Source organism: Astatotilapia calliptera, chromosome 15, assembly GCF_964374335.1.
Source record: "Astatotilapia calliptera chromosome 15, fAstCal68.1, whole genome shotgun sequence".
Lineage (NCBI taxonomy): Eukaryota > Metazoa > Chordata > Actinopteri > Cichliformes > Cichlidae > Astatotilapia > Astatotilapia calliptera.
Window position 1 is genome coordinate 25,470,038 of NC_137436.1, and position 18,692 is coordinate 25,488,729.

The 18,692-nt window shown below is 42.6% G+C and overlaps 1 protein-coding gene and 1 long non-coding RNA gene across 2 annotated transcripts; one reads left to right on the forward strand and one right to left on the reverse strand.

Annotated features, from left to right (window-relative positions):
• The first annotated feature begins 4,656 nt into the window (after positions 1-4,656).
• Positions 4,657-15,056, forward strand: nt5e (5'-nucleotidase, ecto (CD73)). Its single transcript, XM_026142804.2, has 9 exons — positions 4,657-5,108; positions 7,082-7,304; positions 8,295-8,483; positions 9,983-10,180; positions 11,466-11,620; positions 11,914-12,022; positions 12,175-12,324; positions 13,710-13,910; positions 13,989-15,056. Exons 1-9 carry the CDS (start codon positions 4,782-4,784, stop codon positions 14,162-14,164), a joined length of 1,728 nt encoding a protein of 575 aa, XP_025998589.2. The 5' UTR covers positions 4,657-4,781; the 3' UTR covers positions 14,165-15,056.
• On the reverse strand, positions 7,347-8,443 carry LOC145420507 (uncharacterized). The gene is made up of 2 exons (XR_013901829.1): positions 8,303-8,443; positions 7,347-8,098 (listed from the first exon to the last, which is right to left on the reverse strand). It is a non-coding gene; the product is annotated as an uncharacterized LOC145420507 (long non-coding RNA).
• Positions 15,057-18,692: the final 3,636 nt, after the last annotated feature.

Here is an 18,692-nt window from a genome sequence, read left to right on the forward strand (position 1 = left end):
AAGATGAGAGACCACGGCTATAAAAACGAAGGTGGATTTGGGAAGTCTGTCGCAGCCATGTCCTGTCCGTATACGCGAGCAACCCATTGCGGAAGGTGCAAGATTGATAAGGAGAGTCCTCAGAATTCAGCGTATATTGCGGGATAGACAGGATCCTTTAGCTCAGCGCGACAGTGTGCTCATAGAGAGATATCGATTTTCCCGTGAGGGTATTATTCACTTAACCAACTTGTTGACGAGGGGGTGCAGGACCACCACCTGTCTTTTTGTGCTCTGCTCTTTTCTTGGTTGCTGTTATGAACAAACAAACAGATTATTCCAGGGTCTCTTTCCAAGAGACTAAAAGCAATATAAGTGATAAATATTACCATTCTGTAGAATATTCTTATATTTCACTTTTACTTGTTCACATGTTCTAGTGGGTCCTGTTGTGGCTCTAATGTGAAAGAGGATATAATATAACATATTATAATATAATATAATGTAATATAATATAATAGATTTACCCTACCGCCTACTGGTGTTGGCCAGAGGGGCCGATGGCGCGATATGGCAGCCTGGCTTCTGTCAGTCTGCCCCAGGGCAGCTGTGGCTACAACCGTAGCGCCTCCACCAGTGTGTGAATGTGAGAGTGAATGAATAGCGGCATTGTAAAGCGCTTTGGGTGCCTTGAAAAGCGCTATATAAATCCAATCCATTATTATTATTATTATTAAATTACTTACGAGTTTAATTTGTCAGCAACTTTCTGCCAGCCCTCTCTCCTTGCTTTTGCAGCCTTTGCAGTGTTCCCTTGCGTTTTAATTAAACTCTGAAACTCCTGAAATCCCTCAATCAAGAGTTCTTGCTCTGCTGCCGAAAAATACTGAGCGCGCTCCTTCGACATTTTCGCCGACCAATCAGAGGGTTGCCGATCAATGTTTCTACTATCGATGCGTAGCCCCTGTTAAGCCACCCAGTGATCTCACATTACTTCATCCAGCTATACTAATCGTCAACAACAGGTGTGTTCGGAGAACCGGATTAGCGAGCTCACGGTTAGCGCGATGATTTGATCTTGGATGTAGTAAGCGAGGTACGAAGAACGAACCCCAGGTTTCTTTCTGCTGTAAAGTTGGATATTTAGAGGACACTAGTGGACGTTAGAGGAACTGCAGTTTTTTTTAGCACATCTTTCAGCTCTGCAGGTCACACCCATTGGAACGTGCTTCAGGTAGGGGTGCTGCGGGGAGAGCTGTATAAATGAAGTTTTCTAATATGATGGTGGGTTTTAGGATGAAGTCAGATGTGGAATAAAAACTAATCTTGGTGTCTTTTTTGAAGTCTCAGGTTTTTTTTTATGAATGGAGGAATGCACTACAAGATCAAACTGAGCTCTGTGGGACCGATTACACTCTTGCTTAAGAAGGAACTTTTCTGTCCAGCAGGGTTTGCACACTTGGGGCCCGTTCTTCGTACGTCGCTTACTACATCCAAGATCAAATGACACATCCAAGATCAAATCATCGCGCTAACCGTGAGCTCGCTAATCCGGTTCCCCGAACACACCTGCTGTTGACGATTACTACAGCTGGACGCAGGAATGTGACATCACTGGGTGTCGTAAAAGGGGCTACGCATCGATAGTAGAAACATTGATCGGCAACCCGCTGATTGGTCGGCGAAAATGTCCAAGGGGCGTGCTCGGTATTTTCCGGCAGCAGAGCAAGAACTCATGAGTGAGGGATTTCAGGAGTTTCAGAGTCTAATTAAAACGCAAGGGAACACTGCAAAGGCTGCAAAAGCAAGGAGAGAGGGCTGGCAGAAAGTTGCTGACAAATCAAACTCGTAGGTAATTTAATAATAATAATAATAATGGATTGGGTTTATATAGCGCTTTTCAAGGCACCCAAAGCGCTTTACGATACCACTATTCATTCACTCCCACATTCACACACTGGTGGAGGCAGCTACGGTTGTAGCCAGGCTGCCATATCGCGCCATCGGCCCCTCTGGCCAACACCAGTAGGCGGTAGGGTAGATCTATCATATGACACTATATTGTCCAATATCATATGGCATTATATTATATTATAATATGTTATATTATATCCCCTTTCACATTAGAGCCACAACAGGACCCACAAGAACATGGGAACAAGTAAAAGTGGAATACAGGAGTATTCTACAGAATGGTAATATTTATCTCTTAGATTGCTTTGCGTCTCTTGGCAAGGTAATACTGGCCTGTAATACTCTGTTAGTTTGTTCATAACAGCAACCAAGAAAAGGGCAGAGGAAAAAAAGACAGGTGGTGGTCCTGCACCCCCTCGTCAACAAGTTGGTTAAGTAAATAATACCCTCACGGGAATATCGATATCTCTCTATGAGCACACTGTCGCGCTGAGCTAAAGGATCCTGTCTGTCCCGCAATATACGCTGAATTCTGAGGACTCTCCTTATCAATCTTGCACCTTCCGCAATGGGTTGGTCGCGTATACGGACAGGATATGCCTGCGACAGGCTTCCCAAATCCACCTTCGCTTTTATAGCCGTGGTCTCTCATCTTGATTACACGAAGTAATTTACAATTACTACTCTGAAATATGAATTACATCTGTAATAATCACATACATGTAATAGAATGTTAATAGTACATTTCCCTTTTTTAGGAAATGACCTGTATGTATCTGTGTGACATCAATAAAAGGATCAAGTGCTGCATTATCTTTAGTTACATTGATAATATTTATTTATGGTGAAACAGTGGAAAAATATCGCTGTTGCTTTCGTATAAATGAAGCGGACATACCTGCGTGGCCGCGATCTAATCCTGTTTACATAAAGTAAACCTGCTCCCGAGCAGGTTGAGCTTCGGGGAACCGACTGATCCAGGATCACGCGAAATCGTCAACAATCTAATCCGGCTAACCTACTTAGCGAGGTACGAAGAACGGGCCCCAGGTCTGTAAACCGGAAATCTCACCACAGTGAAATTTCTCACCTCTCTTTGTATTTTCTTTTTGTAGCTCTCTAAGACTCTGAATGCAGGATTATTCATTCATTCATTCATTGGAACTACCGTACAGACAGGGCAATGAGTTCTGGAACAATGACACATTTCTCTGTGATCTCTGCTCAGGAATTACAGTTTAGTATCTTTCCATGAAACTCTAAAATAAAAGCTCCAAAGAAAGGTCATTGCATTGATGGAGGCCATCATTAGGCTGAAAATTTAAAATAAACCAGAGAGAAAGCAAACATTTTAGAGGTGGAAAAATCAGAATGTCACTGAGCAGCTCGGCAACAACAAAAGGCCTGAAAACGTGCATGATGACAGAATTATTTCTGTGCTTAAAAAAATAACTTTTAACCCACGAAAGTGATGCTCGAGGGGCCAGAGTATCACTGTCCAGGTCTACATTCAAGAAATGCCTTCATGAAATACACAGACTTTACAACAAGGTGCAAACCGCTGGTTACACTCAGGAGTGGGAAGGTCAAAGTTCACAAAAAAGCATCTAAAGAGCTGTGCAGATCTCCAGAAAATCCTTTGGACAGTTGAAACCAATATATAAATCATTTTGACAATAAATGTGGAGATTATTAGATTGTTGTTTCACTGCCACGGCTGCTGTTCCCTTTCCAAAAGCCTTGGTGGGGGGAAAAAAGTGCTACGATGGATGCATCGTCTTTATTTCAGGAGGCCATAACCGTCAATCACCCCACATCCGACCACCGCAGATATGTTTCATTTTGGACAAATAAACTCTTCCACATTTGGTTGTTTGTCCTTCTGACCAGATGCCGCTTTCTGCTACATCGCTATTCAGTTCATTTCAGTTTAGTTTATACAGTGCCAAATCACAATAACAGTCGCCCCAAGGCGCTTTATATTGTAAGGTAGACATAATACAGACAAAAACCCAACAATCATATGACCCCCTATGAACAAGCACTTTGGTGTCCAGGGGACTGGATAATAAGGACTGATAAAAGGAGGTTTGATCCTTATATTTAAGGTTATGTGAGCGTGGCCGGTGTTCCTACTTTGGTAAAACATCCTACCGTAAGTAGTTTATGCACATTTCTGCTGTCACAGAGTCATTCCAGCACAAATGTAAGTAGGTATGACGGTTTGCCACTTAACTTTGCCCATCAGAGTATGCTTGTAGCTCACATTCATAAAGCCAGGATGGTTTGCCACTTCATTTTACCCGTTAAAGTGTGCTTGTAGGTCCCATTCAGAAAGGTAGCATGGTTTGGCACGTATTTATACCCGTCAGAGTATGTTTCTAGCTCTTATTAACAAAGGTAAGATGATTTGCCACTGAATTCTAGCTGTAAAATTATGCTTCTAGCTCATATTCACAAAGGTAGGATGGTTCGCCACTTAATTTCGTGTTGTGCGCATGCGTAGAAACAACGGGTAGGATGGATTCCCAGAACACCTGTTCGTTCTAAGAAAACTGGGCACTGGGTCTGAAATGTTTGTTGTTCTCAAACAGTGAATGCAGCACGTTTATCAAAGTCCGTGAACTCAACATCACACTGAGTGTTTCAGAACAAACATCAGGCGAATGTGAAGAAAGTTCAGAAAAAAGCAGGGATCGAGCATGTGTCCTGCCCCACAGTTCAAAGAAGGCGAAGCTCCAAAAAGATGAAAAACTTGCTCCAGGTTCTCATGCTCTGTTTGCCCCCTCACAGGGAGCAAGTAGCGGGTCTGAGGGCGGGGAGGAGGAGGAGGAGGAGAGGGAGCCGCCGTTCTCCGGGCTCCTCCTGCACTGTTTTTGCGCGCAGCGATGGAAGCGGTGTGCCTGCTCCCCCTCCTCCTCCTCCTGGGATTCTCCGTGTCCTCGTCGGCGGTCTGGGACCTGGTGCTGCTCCACACCAACGACGTACACGCTCGTGTGGAGGAGACCGACGTTAATTCCGGGAAATGCGGCGTTAACGGGCAGTGCTTCGCCGGCGTGGCCCGGAGAGCCACGGAGGTCAGCAGGATCCGCAGCACCGAGAACAACGTGCTGCTCCTGGACGCCGGGGACCAGTTCCAGGGTACCGTGTGGTTCAACTTCTACAAGGGGGCCGAGGCGGCACACTTCATGAACAAGCTGCGCTACGACGCCACGGTAGGAGCGCCTCCTGTCCTCCCCAGCTCCGCTGTTCAGGTCCTGTAGATGCTGGGTTAACTGAGTAATGCTGAGTAATCAGATTACTCTCTATAGTAGTGATCGTAATTACCCGTCCCACACAGACATGACCCCCCATCCACCTCCTTCATCTGCTCTCTGCTGCCAGACAAACAAGGATGGGGGGGGGGGGGGGGGGGGTCTAATGAAGTTCAGTGGAGGACTGAAATTTAGAAAATGTTTCTGAGCTGATGAGATCCAAAGTTTGAAGAAAAAAGCACAAAACAGGCAGAGAGCGAGCTGCTTACTCACATCTGGAGAGCACAGCCACATGTGCACCAGCTCAGAGGGGTGAAACAGAACATCTGACAGCCCGAGTGCATGGTGCTGCTGTCCCTGAGTTAGTGTAAGAGCTGAAGCATTCAGACGGTCTGATCTGATAATTACCCAAATAAATTACTGCAAGATCCTAATTGCTTTTATGCCTTTAGGGGCTTTATGGAAATCTTAGCATGAAGATGAAGAGCAGGAATATAAGCATCTCAAACACAATTTTGATCTCTGCAGAGATGGTGGGGTCCAATCACCGTGCTGGTTTTAATTGGGAGAGGCAGACGCAGGACTGCACTCAGTGAAAGGCTTGATTTATTGGTTCAGGTTTAAAGGCTGCACTCGATTTTAATTCATCTAATTATTCAGCTTCTTCTCTCTTCTGCTTTTTAACTCTCAGACAGAATCAGAGATCCAAGTTTAGAGTCTCCATTTAATTTACTTTTGGTGGGTAACAAAAGTACGTTTTTATTGGCTCAGCAAGTCTAAACATTTCGTCTTTTAAATTGTGAAAGTGGGAAGAAGGATTTGTTTCTAGCGGTCAAGAGAGCTAAATGTTACACAGCTGAATACAAGTTCATGAATGAAAAATAAAAACACATTACATTTAATTAATTTATGTGAAAATATGAATGACCTCACTGAGTACACAACAAAGCAAGTTTCCATAAGGCAAAACAATTTGCGGCTTGGTGAAACACTACGCCCACTTAAACTCACACCATCCAAATTTAAAGGTCATCTTTACCCCCGTCAAAGGTTTTTGGTTTGGCCTGGAAACTCCAGCTCATCTCCTGTCATCGTTCACCTTCAGAGGCTTCAGGGTGTTTTACTAGACGTTTCTGCACAAAGTGTCACCTCAGCAGCTGAATTCAAGGTGTACAATCCTGCACGGCAAACTCCTAAATAAGCGCTTGTGAGCTGATGAGCCCCCTCCAGACTTAAATGTGGCCGGTTCCACTAACTCTGCTGTTTGGTCTCCGAGTTGTTTGCTCAACTCTGATCACCAGAAACAGAAACTACACCAGCGCAGTTTAACAAGGTTAACGTTTTCTTTGTATGAAGGTTTGAGGTCTGTGGTGAGTTTATAGAAGCGCAGGAAGTGCACACAGAAAGAAGAAAGGAGCTTTATAGATCACGTACGAAATCATACAGAGTACAACATGCAGTGACATGTGTCGTGTCCGAGCTGCGGACGTAGCCGCGGCATTCCATGGCTTGGTGTTTTGGCATGGGGGGCCTAGCCAGGACCCTTACTGTATACTGGGAGGGAATCTGACTTGCGGCTTCTTACCACTACACCATCCAGCTGCAGCAGGATTTTTATTTTAGCCCCAAACACTGAAACAAGAAAATAATTACATTTTCAGAAGAAACTCTGTCTATATAACCAGAACAGGTTCAAAAGCAAGAGAAGGTTTTTCATATGAAAGCAATGTTTGAGAAGGTTCCGTGGTTTTAGTTGGTGAGTGGACGGCTTCATGGCCATGGGTGATGTGAAGGCAGTTATGGTGGTCCAAACCAGAAGAAACTGAAGGACAGAGCGTGAGCTTAGTTGGTGGGGTGTTTTGAGTAACAACCAACTTCTGCTGATCAGTTCATTCTTTGTCTCCAAGCTCTTCATTCCTTGTTTTCTTTTTCAGGTTTTTGGGAACCATGAGTTCGATAATGGAGTCGAAGGACTCATGAAACCGTTCCTGGAACAGATCAAGTGTCCCATTCTCAGTGCTAACATCAAACCGGACCACACTCTGAACGCAACGTTTGGGATCACTTATTTACCTTATAAGATATTTACCATTGGCAGAGAGAAGGTGGGCGTGGTGGGGTACACCACACAGGAAACACCGGCTCTCTCCAAGCCTGGTAAGTGGCTCCTCTGAGCTAATGTGAAAAAACTCCCATGGAAACTGTTTAATGGTTTATTAATGAACAAATACATCAGTGGATGTAGTGTTTTCCTGTGAAAGGAAGTAACTGGTATCGGGAACTGGGATCACGCTTTAATTTGGAAAATAACACCACAGCATTTCCATGAGGATTAAAACCCAAGCTCTGAGTTGGGCCTTTCCATAATCCTCCATTCATCTTATTTATTAAGATCCTTTTAAATCAGGTTACAAAGTGTTTCACTGGACAAGATTGGAAACAACCATCAAATAAAACATCTAAAGTACAATGCATTTTAGATGTGTTCTGGTAATGACTGCACCCTGGCACAGTGGAGAAACCCCACAGCAGAACATTTCCACTGCCATGCTTCACAGTTGCTGTGAAGTTCTTCTTAAAGCTCTTTGTTTCCAAAAAAGCCAGCTGGGGCTGTGGCCAGACAAGAAGACCGTTGATCCATCTGCCCAGGTCACGTGACTTCAGAAGGCCCATTCTGTGTTGTAGTCGAGTATTTATTTCCCCAGGAAGCTTCCCGTGGAGGTCAGATTTGTTCAGATGTGCCTTTGACACGAAGACTGCAGATCTGCTGGCGATGTTTTGGGGCTACTGAAGACTTCTGTGTTTGAATGAGCTGCGACGGCCGGTCCCAGGTGTTGGAACGTGCAACATTTATTGTTCCTTACAATGGGATGAATATACTTTGTCTAACTCGAGCTGTTAAAACATCCTTGTCTGTTGGCCACCAAATGGTCTTCAGGCCTACATGAACACTGAAATAAGGACAGGACATAGAAATACTTTGTTCTTCTTCCTCTTCACAGAAGTTTGTTGGTCACAGCAGAAATAACTGTTACTTATGATAAATCACAGATATAAATATGAAAATAGTGCCTGTGCTGTTTTTTGGATTTGGCTGAAAAGCAGACAGACATGCACAAACTGACCGGTGCCAGTGTTTCTCCCCAGGACCTCACCTGCAGTTCCTGGACGAGGTGACCTCTCTACAGGTACAGGTGGACAAACTTCGGACTCTGGGGATCAATAAGATCATCGCTCTCGGTCACTCTGGCTTCACTGTAGATCAGATGATCGCCAAGAAGGTCCGTGGGGTCGACGTCGTCATCGGCGGACACACCAACACGTTCCTGTATACAGGTAGGAAGGCGGATAAAGCTGTCACATCTGCCACATCTGTCACCTACACTGTGGGGCTCACACTATTACTGAAGGCTCAGGCAGTTTTTAACGATTTAAACTGATCAGCAGGTTATTTAATGCATTTAAATAAAGTTTATTTTGCTTGTTTTTATGTTTCTTTTTTTAAGTAATCTCTTTCAGTGGTCTGTCAGTGTTGTAAGTCCTACAATGCTGATTAGCATTATAGGCGAAACAACAGATTTTACTTAGACGGGTAAAATCCTCCTCATACCTCAGCTGATTTTGCCCTGTTAATGGTCAGGCGGTAAAAACAGTGACCTGATTTTTCATCCAACCAATCTTAGTTTTGTTTTTTCGATCTGCTGCTGTGGCTCTGCTCTTTCATGCATCTTCATGAGCAAAATCATTTACATCTTGCTTCATGCATTTCATTCTCCCGCAGTCCATCTCTGTGAGGCATGTCTTTGTTTCTTCATGGGAGGAAACTTTGAGTCTTCATCCCTCTGGCTCGCTTTGGAGTAAACAGGCTGTCTGTGCGAGTGAGCCTCTTATAAATAACTCTGAAGTGTTGCATGTAAATGGGCAGGACGAGGTTTGGACCTCTAACTGCACAGATGTTTTCCTGCAGTGTGGAACTGCCTTCACTTAGTGGCTTGGGCAGCGCTTCATCACTATTTGGGGATCAGGAAGGAAGAGAGTCCTTGAAGTCTTCCTGTTGTGCTGATGTTGTGCAGATAAACCTGCACAGCGAATTGGACTTGTGTTTAGACAGCCAAGCATCATTAATCAGCGTTGGTTAGTGGATATTCTAAACGTTGCTCTTTTTAGCCTTTAGCTTCTTCGTGATGGTAAACATTCCCCTGGAAGTGTCACGAATGCACAGATTAGACCTCAGACAGTGAAAGGATGTTACTGAAGAACAGGAGAGTAAAAAAGAGAACTGTTTGGAATTTCATTGAATGAATGAATATTTATAAGTGCAGATTTCACATCTTTGTCTCGGAGTGATGTCATCAAACTGAGTTGATATCAGACTAGAAGAAGCTCTTTGAGCCGCCTGCCCAGGTCACATGACTTCAGAAGGCCCGTTCTGTGCTGTAGTTTTGAGGCTTCCTTCCAGGAAGATTACCGTGGAGGATGAATCTTTTCAAATGTGCCCTTTGACACAAAGAGCTGAGAATGTTTTGGGGTTCCTGGAGACTTCCAGGTATTCTGAAAGCTTCATTTGATGCAGTTTCATCCTTCATTTTTGAGAAACTGCCGCGTGATTAAGTGATGAGATGTTTAGACCATTAATGGAAGACCAGCTGACAACAGTCTTTACACTTTATGATGTGAATTACTGCTTTTTAAAAAGTGTGGTGAACATGTTTTAGTCGTAGGGGAAAAAAATCTGCGTGTAGTTTATATTCAATGACTTCAATAATTCAAGTTTATATTCAGAAAACTTATCGTCTTTTTCTTTCCATCTTTTGTTTTTTCTGCTGTTTTTCCAGGAACTCCTCCCTCTACTGAAGTCCCAGTTGGTACATATCCCTACATGGTGACCTCAGAGGAAGGGCGAAAGGTTCCTGTTGTGCAGGCCTACGCCTTTGGAAAATATCTGGGTTACCTGAAAGTCTCTTTTGATGATGCTGGGAATGTAGTGAAGTCAACTGGAAACCCCATCCTCTTGGACAGCACCATCAAACAGGGTAATGAAGCAGAGTCTGCCATCTTTGTTCTTCGTTTTCTGTTTTTTACCAGATTCTTAGTGCCGTCTTTGTGCTGTTGGAGGATTTCTGATTGTAGTTGTCACAGGGTGACAGGGCACATGAGGGATCTCTGGCGTCTTTTGTGGATGTTTTGCCTCAGCAGCTGAAATCTGAATGTTCCTTGAGAGAGTTTGTGGGATCTTTTATCTTCTACTTGGTGCAAATTGGACAAATCTGATTGGCTGTCACATTTAGAGCTCACATTCTCTGAATGTATTTTGCCATTTTTGTGCTACGGTTCTGATTTTAAATTTCATGAATAGCACAAAAGCCCCTGGGACACCCTCCGAGCTGCACAGCTGTTGATGTTAAAAGAACATGCTGTTATGCATTAAAATTGTAGCTTCTACCCATTTCTATTACTGTGCTACAGAAGGCGTATAAAAGATGAGTGCGCTCACTGTCGCCGCCGTCTTTTATTAGTGTAATGTTGGCCGTAATTTACATAGCAATCAAATATCAAACCTTCTTTAGTATTCAGTATAATTTGAAGCTACAATATGATACCATCAGTTCATCAGGAAAGTCTTTAAGGTCCCAGATAAGGGAGATATTTGTCTTTTGCAACCCCTGCTGATCATTAGCAAGAATCCAGGTTAAAGGCACTTCCATACTGACTTCATTGTTTAGATCCAGTCTCTATGTCCATCTTTTATACTTGCTATGCTGAAAATTGTGGATTATGGGGAGAGTAAGGACTTATTAAATGTGCTGGTTTCTATGTAGCATCTTTTTCTATGTCTTTCTATCCAACACTCACGGTCTAATGAATGCAGGCAGTATCTTGCCCAAAGATACTTTTTGGCCACCACCAACCTTCACATTAGTGGGTGGTCTGATCCGCCTCCTGAGCTACAACCACCTCTGAGGATCCACACTTAAAGTCCTCATCTTGTCATTAACCCGAGGATTCTGTCTGGAAGTATTTTTATGACCTTGTGTATGCTTGCAAATAAAATTAGCTGCTGTCATGTGCATATACCAAAGCTCTGCTTTTTGCAAACAGACATCTTTTTTTTATCAGATTGTTTATTTTTTTTGATATCAGAAGATTGTAAAACAGAAGCAGGGAGCTTGGATGGAGTGGAGTGGATTTTAGTCGGTCAGACAGAGTGGGTTATGTAAATGATGTGTAGATTAGGAGCTTGGTGTCAAAGCAGTAACGCAGGCATTTAAAACTGTTAACTGCTTGACTGTTTTTAAAACTGAATAATGTCTTGCACAGATTCGGAGGTGCTGGCTGATGTGGAGGAATGGAAGAAGAATCTGGCCAACTACTCGGCTCAGGTGGTGGGAAAGACTCTGGTCTTCCTGAACGGCTCGACTCAGGATTGCCGCTTTAAGGAATGCAACCTGGGAAATCTCATCTGCGACGCCATGGTGAGCCTTTAGAGAAATACTATTACTATTATGTTCCTCCTCCTAGCTCTCAGAGGCTTGTAGCTGAGGGTTAGCAGTTAGCATCATCTCCATGAATCAAACTTCAGACTAACTCCAGTTTAGCAGTTTAGGCAGTGCTATCTGTTCCAAAGTTCCAGAACTATGAATTAAACAGTATAAAAGCACTATAACAACGGCTAGCATATACATCTGTCAGAGGTGGAGAAGTTGTAGCAACATGCCATAGATCCACGTGTGACCGAGGAAATCTGCTTCCTGTTTCTGTTCCTCAGCTCGACAACTACATCAGCTTCTCAAATGATGTCCAGTGGAACCACGTCAGCGCCTGCATCTTGAACGGAGGAGGCGTTCGGGCATCTATCGACGAGCACACGAGGAATGGTGAAGTCAAATAAACAGAGCTGTATTTCATGTGCAGAGTCAGAACATTGGGACAACCTGTTATTGACTACTTGGGATTTTTCTTCAAAGCAGTTTCTGATTTGTGTCAAGAGGATTTTATAAAACTGTTTTCTGTGATGGACTTCCTGTAGGTTCAATCACAATGGAGGACCTGATAGCCGTCTTACCCTTTAGCGGAACCTTTGACCTGGTGGAGCTAAAGGGCTCCACGCTGAGGAAAGCTTTCGAACACTCGGTGGAACGATACGGCCAGAGCACCGGAGAGTTCCTTCAAGTGTCCGGTATCTGCACGTTTACATCTACTCTGGTTATTTGGTTCATACAGAAATATCAGCGTTTTTTTTGGCACACAATTTTAATTGATGTCCAGTGGAACCATGTGATCTTCTGACTTTTACTCTGGTGCAGCTTTGAAGTGCACAATTGTGATTTTGTTGGTACAAAAACTTATGTCATTGCCCTCCAGCGCTTTCACTTCATAATTTCAGGTGGTCCAATATGAGGTTCAATAGGTTACTCAATGTCACTATAAAAGCCATACATTCTCTGATGTTCCCCTTCAACATCATCTTCCTGTGTATCTCTGTACAACTTCTGTACACCTCCACAAAGAGTAAATGAGCTAAACTTATATAAGCATTCTTTTTACTCTTTACATCCAGAACTGGGTCTGATCGATTGCATCTCATTTTGGACAAATTCAATTTTTAATATGACGATGGTACCGGATGGGAAGAGTTCAGTAAAGCATCTAAATCTGTTGAACCTGAACTTTTTTTGAGAAACCCTGAAGTAGGAAGAAATCTTTGTGGGAACATTGGGTTTGCTTTAGATAATAAAACCATTCGATAACATTTCCACAGCCCACCCATTCCTGCTGCTTTGGATTTGCTCTCCTTTTTAAAATACCTGCTTGTGTTCAGCTTATGAGAACAGTTTTTCGCTCATCCGGCCAAAGAAACAATGAGCTTAAGCCATTTCAAAGCGACTATCTCTCCAAATTTCACAGTGGCGCCCACTGCTATATTATTGGTCAGAATCTAATCAACTTCTATACAGTGTTCACCAAATGGGTTTTCACCCAAACTGGCCACATTTTTTTGTTTTATAAAAACCTGTGAATTGTAAAGGATCCTGAGCCACATGAGCTACTGCATCATTGATATTCTGGTTTAAAGTTACAGTCTTCTTCATTCAGATGAAGAACTGTGAAAGATGGACTCAGTGTACATGTAGATGGTGACATTACTTAGTTTTTAGATTGTGCCATCAACATTTGCCTCATTGAGAAAACAAGGCAACAGAATCTGAAGCTATGAATAACGTGGATGTACAGAACATCAGCTACATTTGATAGATTGTACCCTACTTACTTAAATCCAGTGTTGAAAAGCACAGCGTGCCTCAAATGTTGTCCAAGTACTAGAAACCGGGCAAGAACTTAAAAATATCATCATCTGGTTGGTTTCAATCAGGATCTATCTGACCCAGGAATTAGTCAGCACCAGAGAGAACCTGAGTACTCTGTTGTGTCAAGACTCTTTCACCACATTATACATATTCCTCATGTATAAGGAGCTGGAGAGAACGTTCTCTGTTCTTACTCTCCGGCTTCCCGTACAGTACATCTGATTCAGACTGATAGTGTCTCTGTTTCCTCCAACAGGAATTCGTGTAGAATTTGACCTCTCCAAACCACCGCAGCATCGCGTCAAAAGCCTCAGCATCCTTTGCACCAAATGCCGCATTCCTGTCTATGAACCCGTCGAGAATGAGATGGTTTACAAGGTGGTGCTGCCGTCATACATGGTGACAGGAGGCGATGGATTCTCGATGATCAAAGACGGGTTCCTCAAACATAACAGCGGTGAGGGTTTTGTTAGTCTTGCGCTTGGTTTAATGTTTTTCCAGCGCTTCTTTTCACACTTGTTTCTTTTGCTTCCAGGGGATTTGGACATTTCAGTCGTGTCCAGATACATCACACAAAGAAAACAAGTTTATCCCTCTGTCGAAGGACGCATCAAGCTGTACAACTCAGCTGCTGGACTTGAGGGCCAAACAGCTTCCCTGATTTTTATGGTTTCACTCGTGCTTCTCTGGAGTTTCCGTGGAAACATCTAACTTTTAAAAACTTTTTTCAAAGACAGTGAAACCACGACGGATTAAAATAACACCCTGATGTAATCATGTAGGACCGGGAAAACTTTCTTCATAAAACCCTGACATTAATGACTAATACTTTTTTTATAACGAAAAGGGAAGCCAGTGTGGTAATACCTTTCACTTCCCTCTAGGAACAAATGTGGACAAAAGTGCAAAAAACGCAGCCAAGAGTTGAAACAAGTGCTGCGGTTTCTCCAGTAATCACTGGCAGCCTCGAGGGGAAAAAAGTGCTGTGGTCAGAAGAAAAAGTGTAAAATATCTTTTGTGTGTAGCTATAACTCGTCTTCCATATACTTTGGCCTCAAAATGAAATCAGCACCAACAAGGCTTTTTGTGTTTGATCTTTTTTAAGCTCTGCTAACTGTGAGATCCGGAGGAACCATCAGACTCCCCCACACCACACCATTAGCCAAATACCTGCCTACTGTGGCAGATGCACAGTGGTATTAATATTTTGCACATTTGGGTACTGACGGGTATTGCACTGCTAAGCTGGACAGTGCCGCCATTTCATAATAAACATATGGTAAAAACTGAGTGTGCGTGTTGAGTGTTTAGCTGTTAGCTGGTGGAAAGCTGGTCACTTGGTCTTTCTACCAAAATGGACCAGAGTGAAATACAGAGATTGTGTGTGTTTGTGTGGTGTGGTGGTGGGGACTTGCATATATTAGATGTTTCAGATCATCAAACTTTTTTTTAACATTAGACAAAGATAACCTGAGCAAACAGTTTTTAAATCGTGATTTCATTTATTCAGGAAAAACAGCTATCCAAACCTACCTGCCTCATGTAAAAAAAAGTCCCCCCATGATTCATGAATTGACTGTAATAAAGAAAATTTTTTGAAAAAGTTTAGTTTCACTGCTACACCCAGACCTGATTACTGCCAGACCTCTCAAGAAATCACTTCAACAGAACACATGGATGACTCACCTAGGTGGTCACAGGAGAACCAGAATAACATCTGAACAACTGCAGGCCTCACTTGGCTCAGTTAAAGTCAGAGGTCATGATTCAAGAATGAGAAAGAGATTGGCCAAAAATAGCCTCCGCGGGAGAACTCAAGGAGAAAACCACTGCTGACCAAAAAGATCACAATGACTCGTCTCATATCTGCCAACAAACATCTGGGAAAATATTCTGCGGACTGATAAAGTGTTTGTTTATCCACCTTGAGGAATCACCAGTGAAGCACTTCTTTTGATTATTTATCAAAGCATTGAATGATTAAGACAGTTCGCTGCAGCCAACTTTCCAGAAGAGCTTAGCCTCCCTAGCAGTTCACAGAGCTTTATATGAGAATGTGCATCTATCTAACCAGTTAAAACTGGTGGAATGAAGCTGCTTGTTTTTTGCAGGCCCTGAGCTAAGAAGTGGCTATGATGGATATCAGGCACCAGTCATCGTGTCTACAACTGCCTCAGCACATTCTTTTATACTGATATGTCTGCAAGTAATTATTCAATCAGTGAAAAACTAAACATTCTATTAATCCCGAATGATAATCAAACCCAAAGGGATTGATACGGTGGCCCTGAGAGGCCAAACGGACTGCAACTTCAGAAAACACTTGCAAAAAGAAAAACACCTGCAAAAAGAAAAACATGTCACTCCTGGTCCAGGAGTGACATGTTTAGCCGCTTGTTCTCCTTAAATTGCTGGCTGTCTGAGTGGTGTCCCAGAAACGATGTGGGCTTCATAGATAATTGGCAAACCTTCTGGAGGAAACCTGGTCTTGTTAGGAGAGACGGCATCCATCCCACTTTGGATGGAGCAGCTCTCATTTCTAGAAATATGGACAAATTCATTAAACCCCCCAAAATATGACTATCCAGAGTTGGGACCAGGAAGCAGACTTGCAGTCTTACACGCCTCTCTGCAGCTTTTCTCCTCCTGCTACCCCCCAAAAACCCATCTCCATAGAGACTGTGTCAGCTCCCAAACAGACAAACTAAAAACCAGCAACAAACAACTTAAACATAAACAATCACAAAGGAAGAACAATAAAGTATCCACATCTGAACCAAAGAGTAAAACAGTGAAATGTGGATTATTAAATATTAGGTCTCTCTCCTCCAAGTCTCTGTTAGTACATGACTTAATAATTGATCAACAAATTGATTTACTCTGCCTTACAGAAACCTGGTTGCAGCAGGATGATTATGTTAGTTTAAATGAATCAACACCCCCGAGCCATTCTAACTACCAGAAATCTCGAAGCACAGGCCGAGGGGGCGGTGTGGCAGCAATTTTTCACACCAGCCTATTAATTAATGAAAGACCAAGACAGACTTTTAATTCATTTGAAAGCCTGATGCTTAGCCTCGTCCACCCCAGCTGTAAAACTCAGAAACCAGTCTTACTTGTTATCATCTATCGTCCACCCGGGCCTTACACAGAGTTTCTGTCTGATTTCTCAGACTTTTTATCTGATTTAGTTCTGAGCTCAGATAAAATTATTATTGTGGGTGATTTTAACATTCATGTAGATGCTAAAAGTGACAGCCTCAACATGGCATTTAGTCTGTTATTATACTCAATTGGTTTCTCTCAAAATGTAAAAGAACCCACCCACCACTTTAATCACACTCTAGATCTTGTTTTAACATATGGCATAGAAACTGAACATTTAACAGTGTTTCCTGAAAACCCTCTGCTGTCTGATCATTTCCTGATAACATTTACATTTACAATAATTGATTACACAGCGGTGGAGAGTAGACTTTATCAAAGTAGATGTCTTTCTGAAAGCGCTGTAACTAAGTTTAAGAATATAATCCACCCACTGTTATCATCTTCAATGCCCTGTACCAACACAGAGTAGAGCAGCTACCTGAACGCTACCCCAACAGAGGTCGATTATCTTGTTAATAATTTCACCTCCTCACTACGTACGACTCTGGATACTGTAGCTCCTGTGAAAACTAAGGTCTCTAACCAGAAGTACCTGACTCCGTGGTATAATTCTCAAACACGTACCCTAAAGCAGATGACTCGTAATCTGGAGAGGAAATGGCGTGTCACAAATTTAGAGGATCATCATTTAGCCTGGAGAAATAGTTTGCTGCTTTATAAGAAAGCCCTCCGCAAAGCCAGAACATCTTACTATTCATCACTGATTGAAGAAAATAAGAACAACCCCAGGTTTCTCTTCAGCACTGTAGCCAGGCTGACAAACAGTCAGAGCTCTGTTGAGCCAACCATCCCTTTAACGTTAACTAGTAATGACTTCATGAACTTCTTCACAAATAAAATTTTTATCATTAGAGGAAAAATTACCAATAATCATCCCACAGGTGTAATATTATCTACAGTTACTCTTAGTACCATTGATGTTACGTTAGACTCTTTTTCTCTAATTGATCTTTCTGAGTTAACTTCAATAATTACTTCCTCCAAACCATCAACGTGTCTTTTAGACCCCATTCCTACAAAACTGCTCAAAGAAGTCCTGCCATTAATTAATTCTTCGATCTTAAATATGATCAATCTATCTCTAATAATCAGCTGTGTACCACAGGCCTTCAAGCTAGCTGTAGTTAAACCTTTACTCAAAAAGCCATCTCTAGACCCAGCAGTCTTAGCTAATTATAGGCCAATCTCCAACCTTCCTTTCATATCAAAAATCCTTGAAAGAGTAGTTGTCAAATAGCTAACAGATCATCTGCAGAGGAATGGTTTATTTGAAGAGTTTCAGTCAGGTTTCAGAGCTCATCACAGCACAGAAACAGCTTTAGTGAAGGTTACAAATGATCTTCTTATGGCCTCTGACAGTGGACTCATCTCTGTGCTTGTCCTGCTAGACCTTAGTGCAGCGTTCGATACTGTCGACCATAATATCCTATTAGAGTGATTAGAACACGCTGTAGGTATTACAGGTACTGCACTGCAGTGGTTTGTATCATATCTATCTAATAGACTCCAATTTGTGCATGTAAATGGAGAGTCCTCTTCACACACTGAGGTTAATTATGGAGTTCCACAGGGTTCAGTGCTAGGACCAATTCTGTTTACATTATACATGCTTCCCTTAGGCAGTATCATTAGAAGACATAGCATACATTTTCACTGCTATGCAGATGACACCCAGCTCTATCTGTCCATGAAGCCAGATAACACACCAATTAGTTAAACTGCAGGAATGTCTTAAAGACATAAAGACCTGGATGGCCGCTAACTTTTTGCTTCTAAGTTCAGATAAAACTGAGGTTATTGTACTCGGCCCTGAAAAGCTTAGAAATATGGTATCTAAGCAGATTCTTACTCTGGATGGCATTACCTTGGCCTCCAGTAATGCTGTGAGGAACCTTGGAGTCATTTTTGACCAGGACATGTCCTTCAACACACATATTAAACAAATATGTAAGACTGCATTCTTCCATTTGCGCAACATCTCTAAAATGAGAAATATCCTGTCTCAGAGTGACGCTGAAAACTAGTTCATGCATTTATTACTTCCAGGCTGGACTACTGCAATTCATTATTA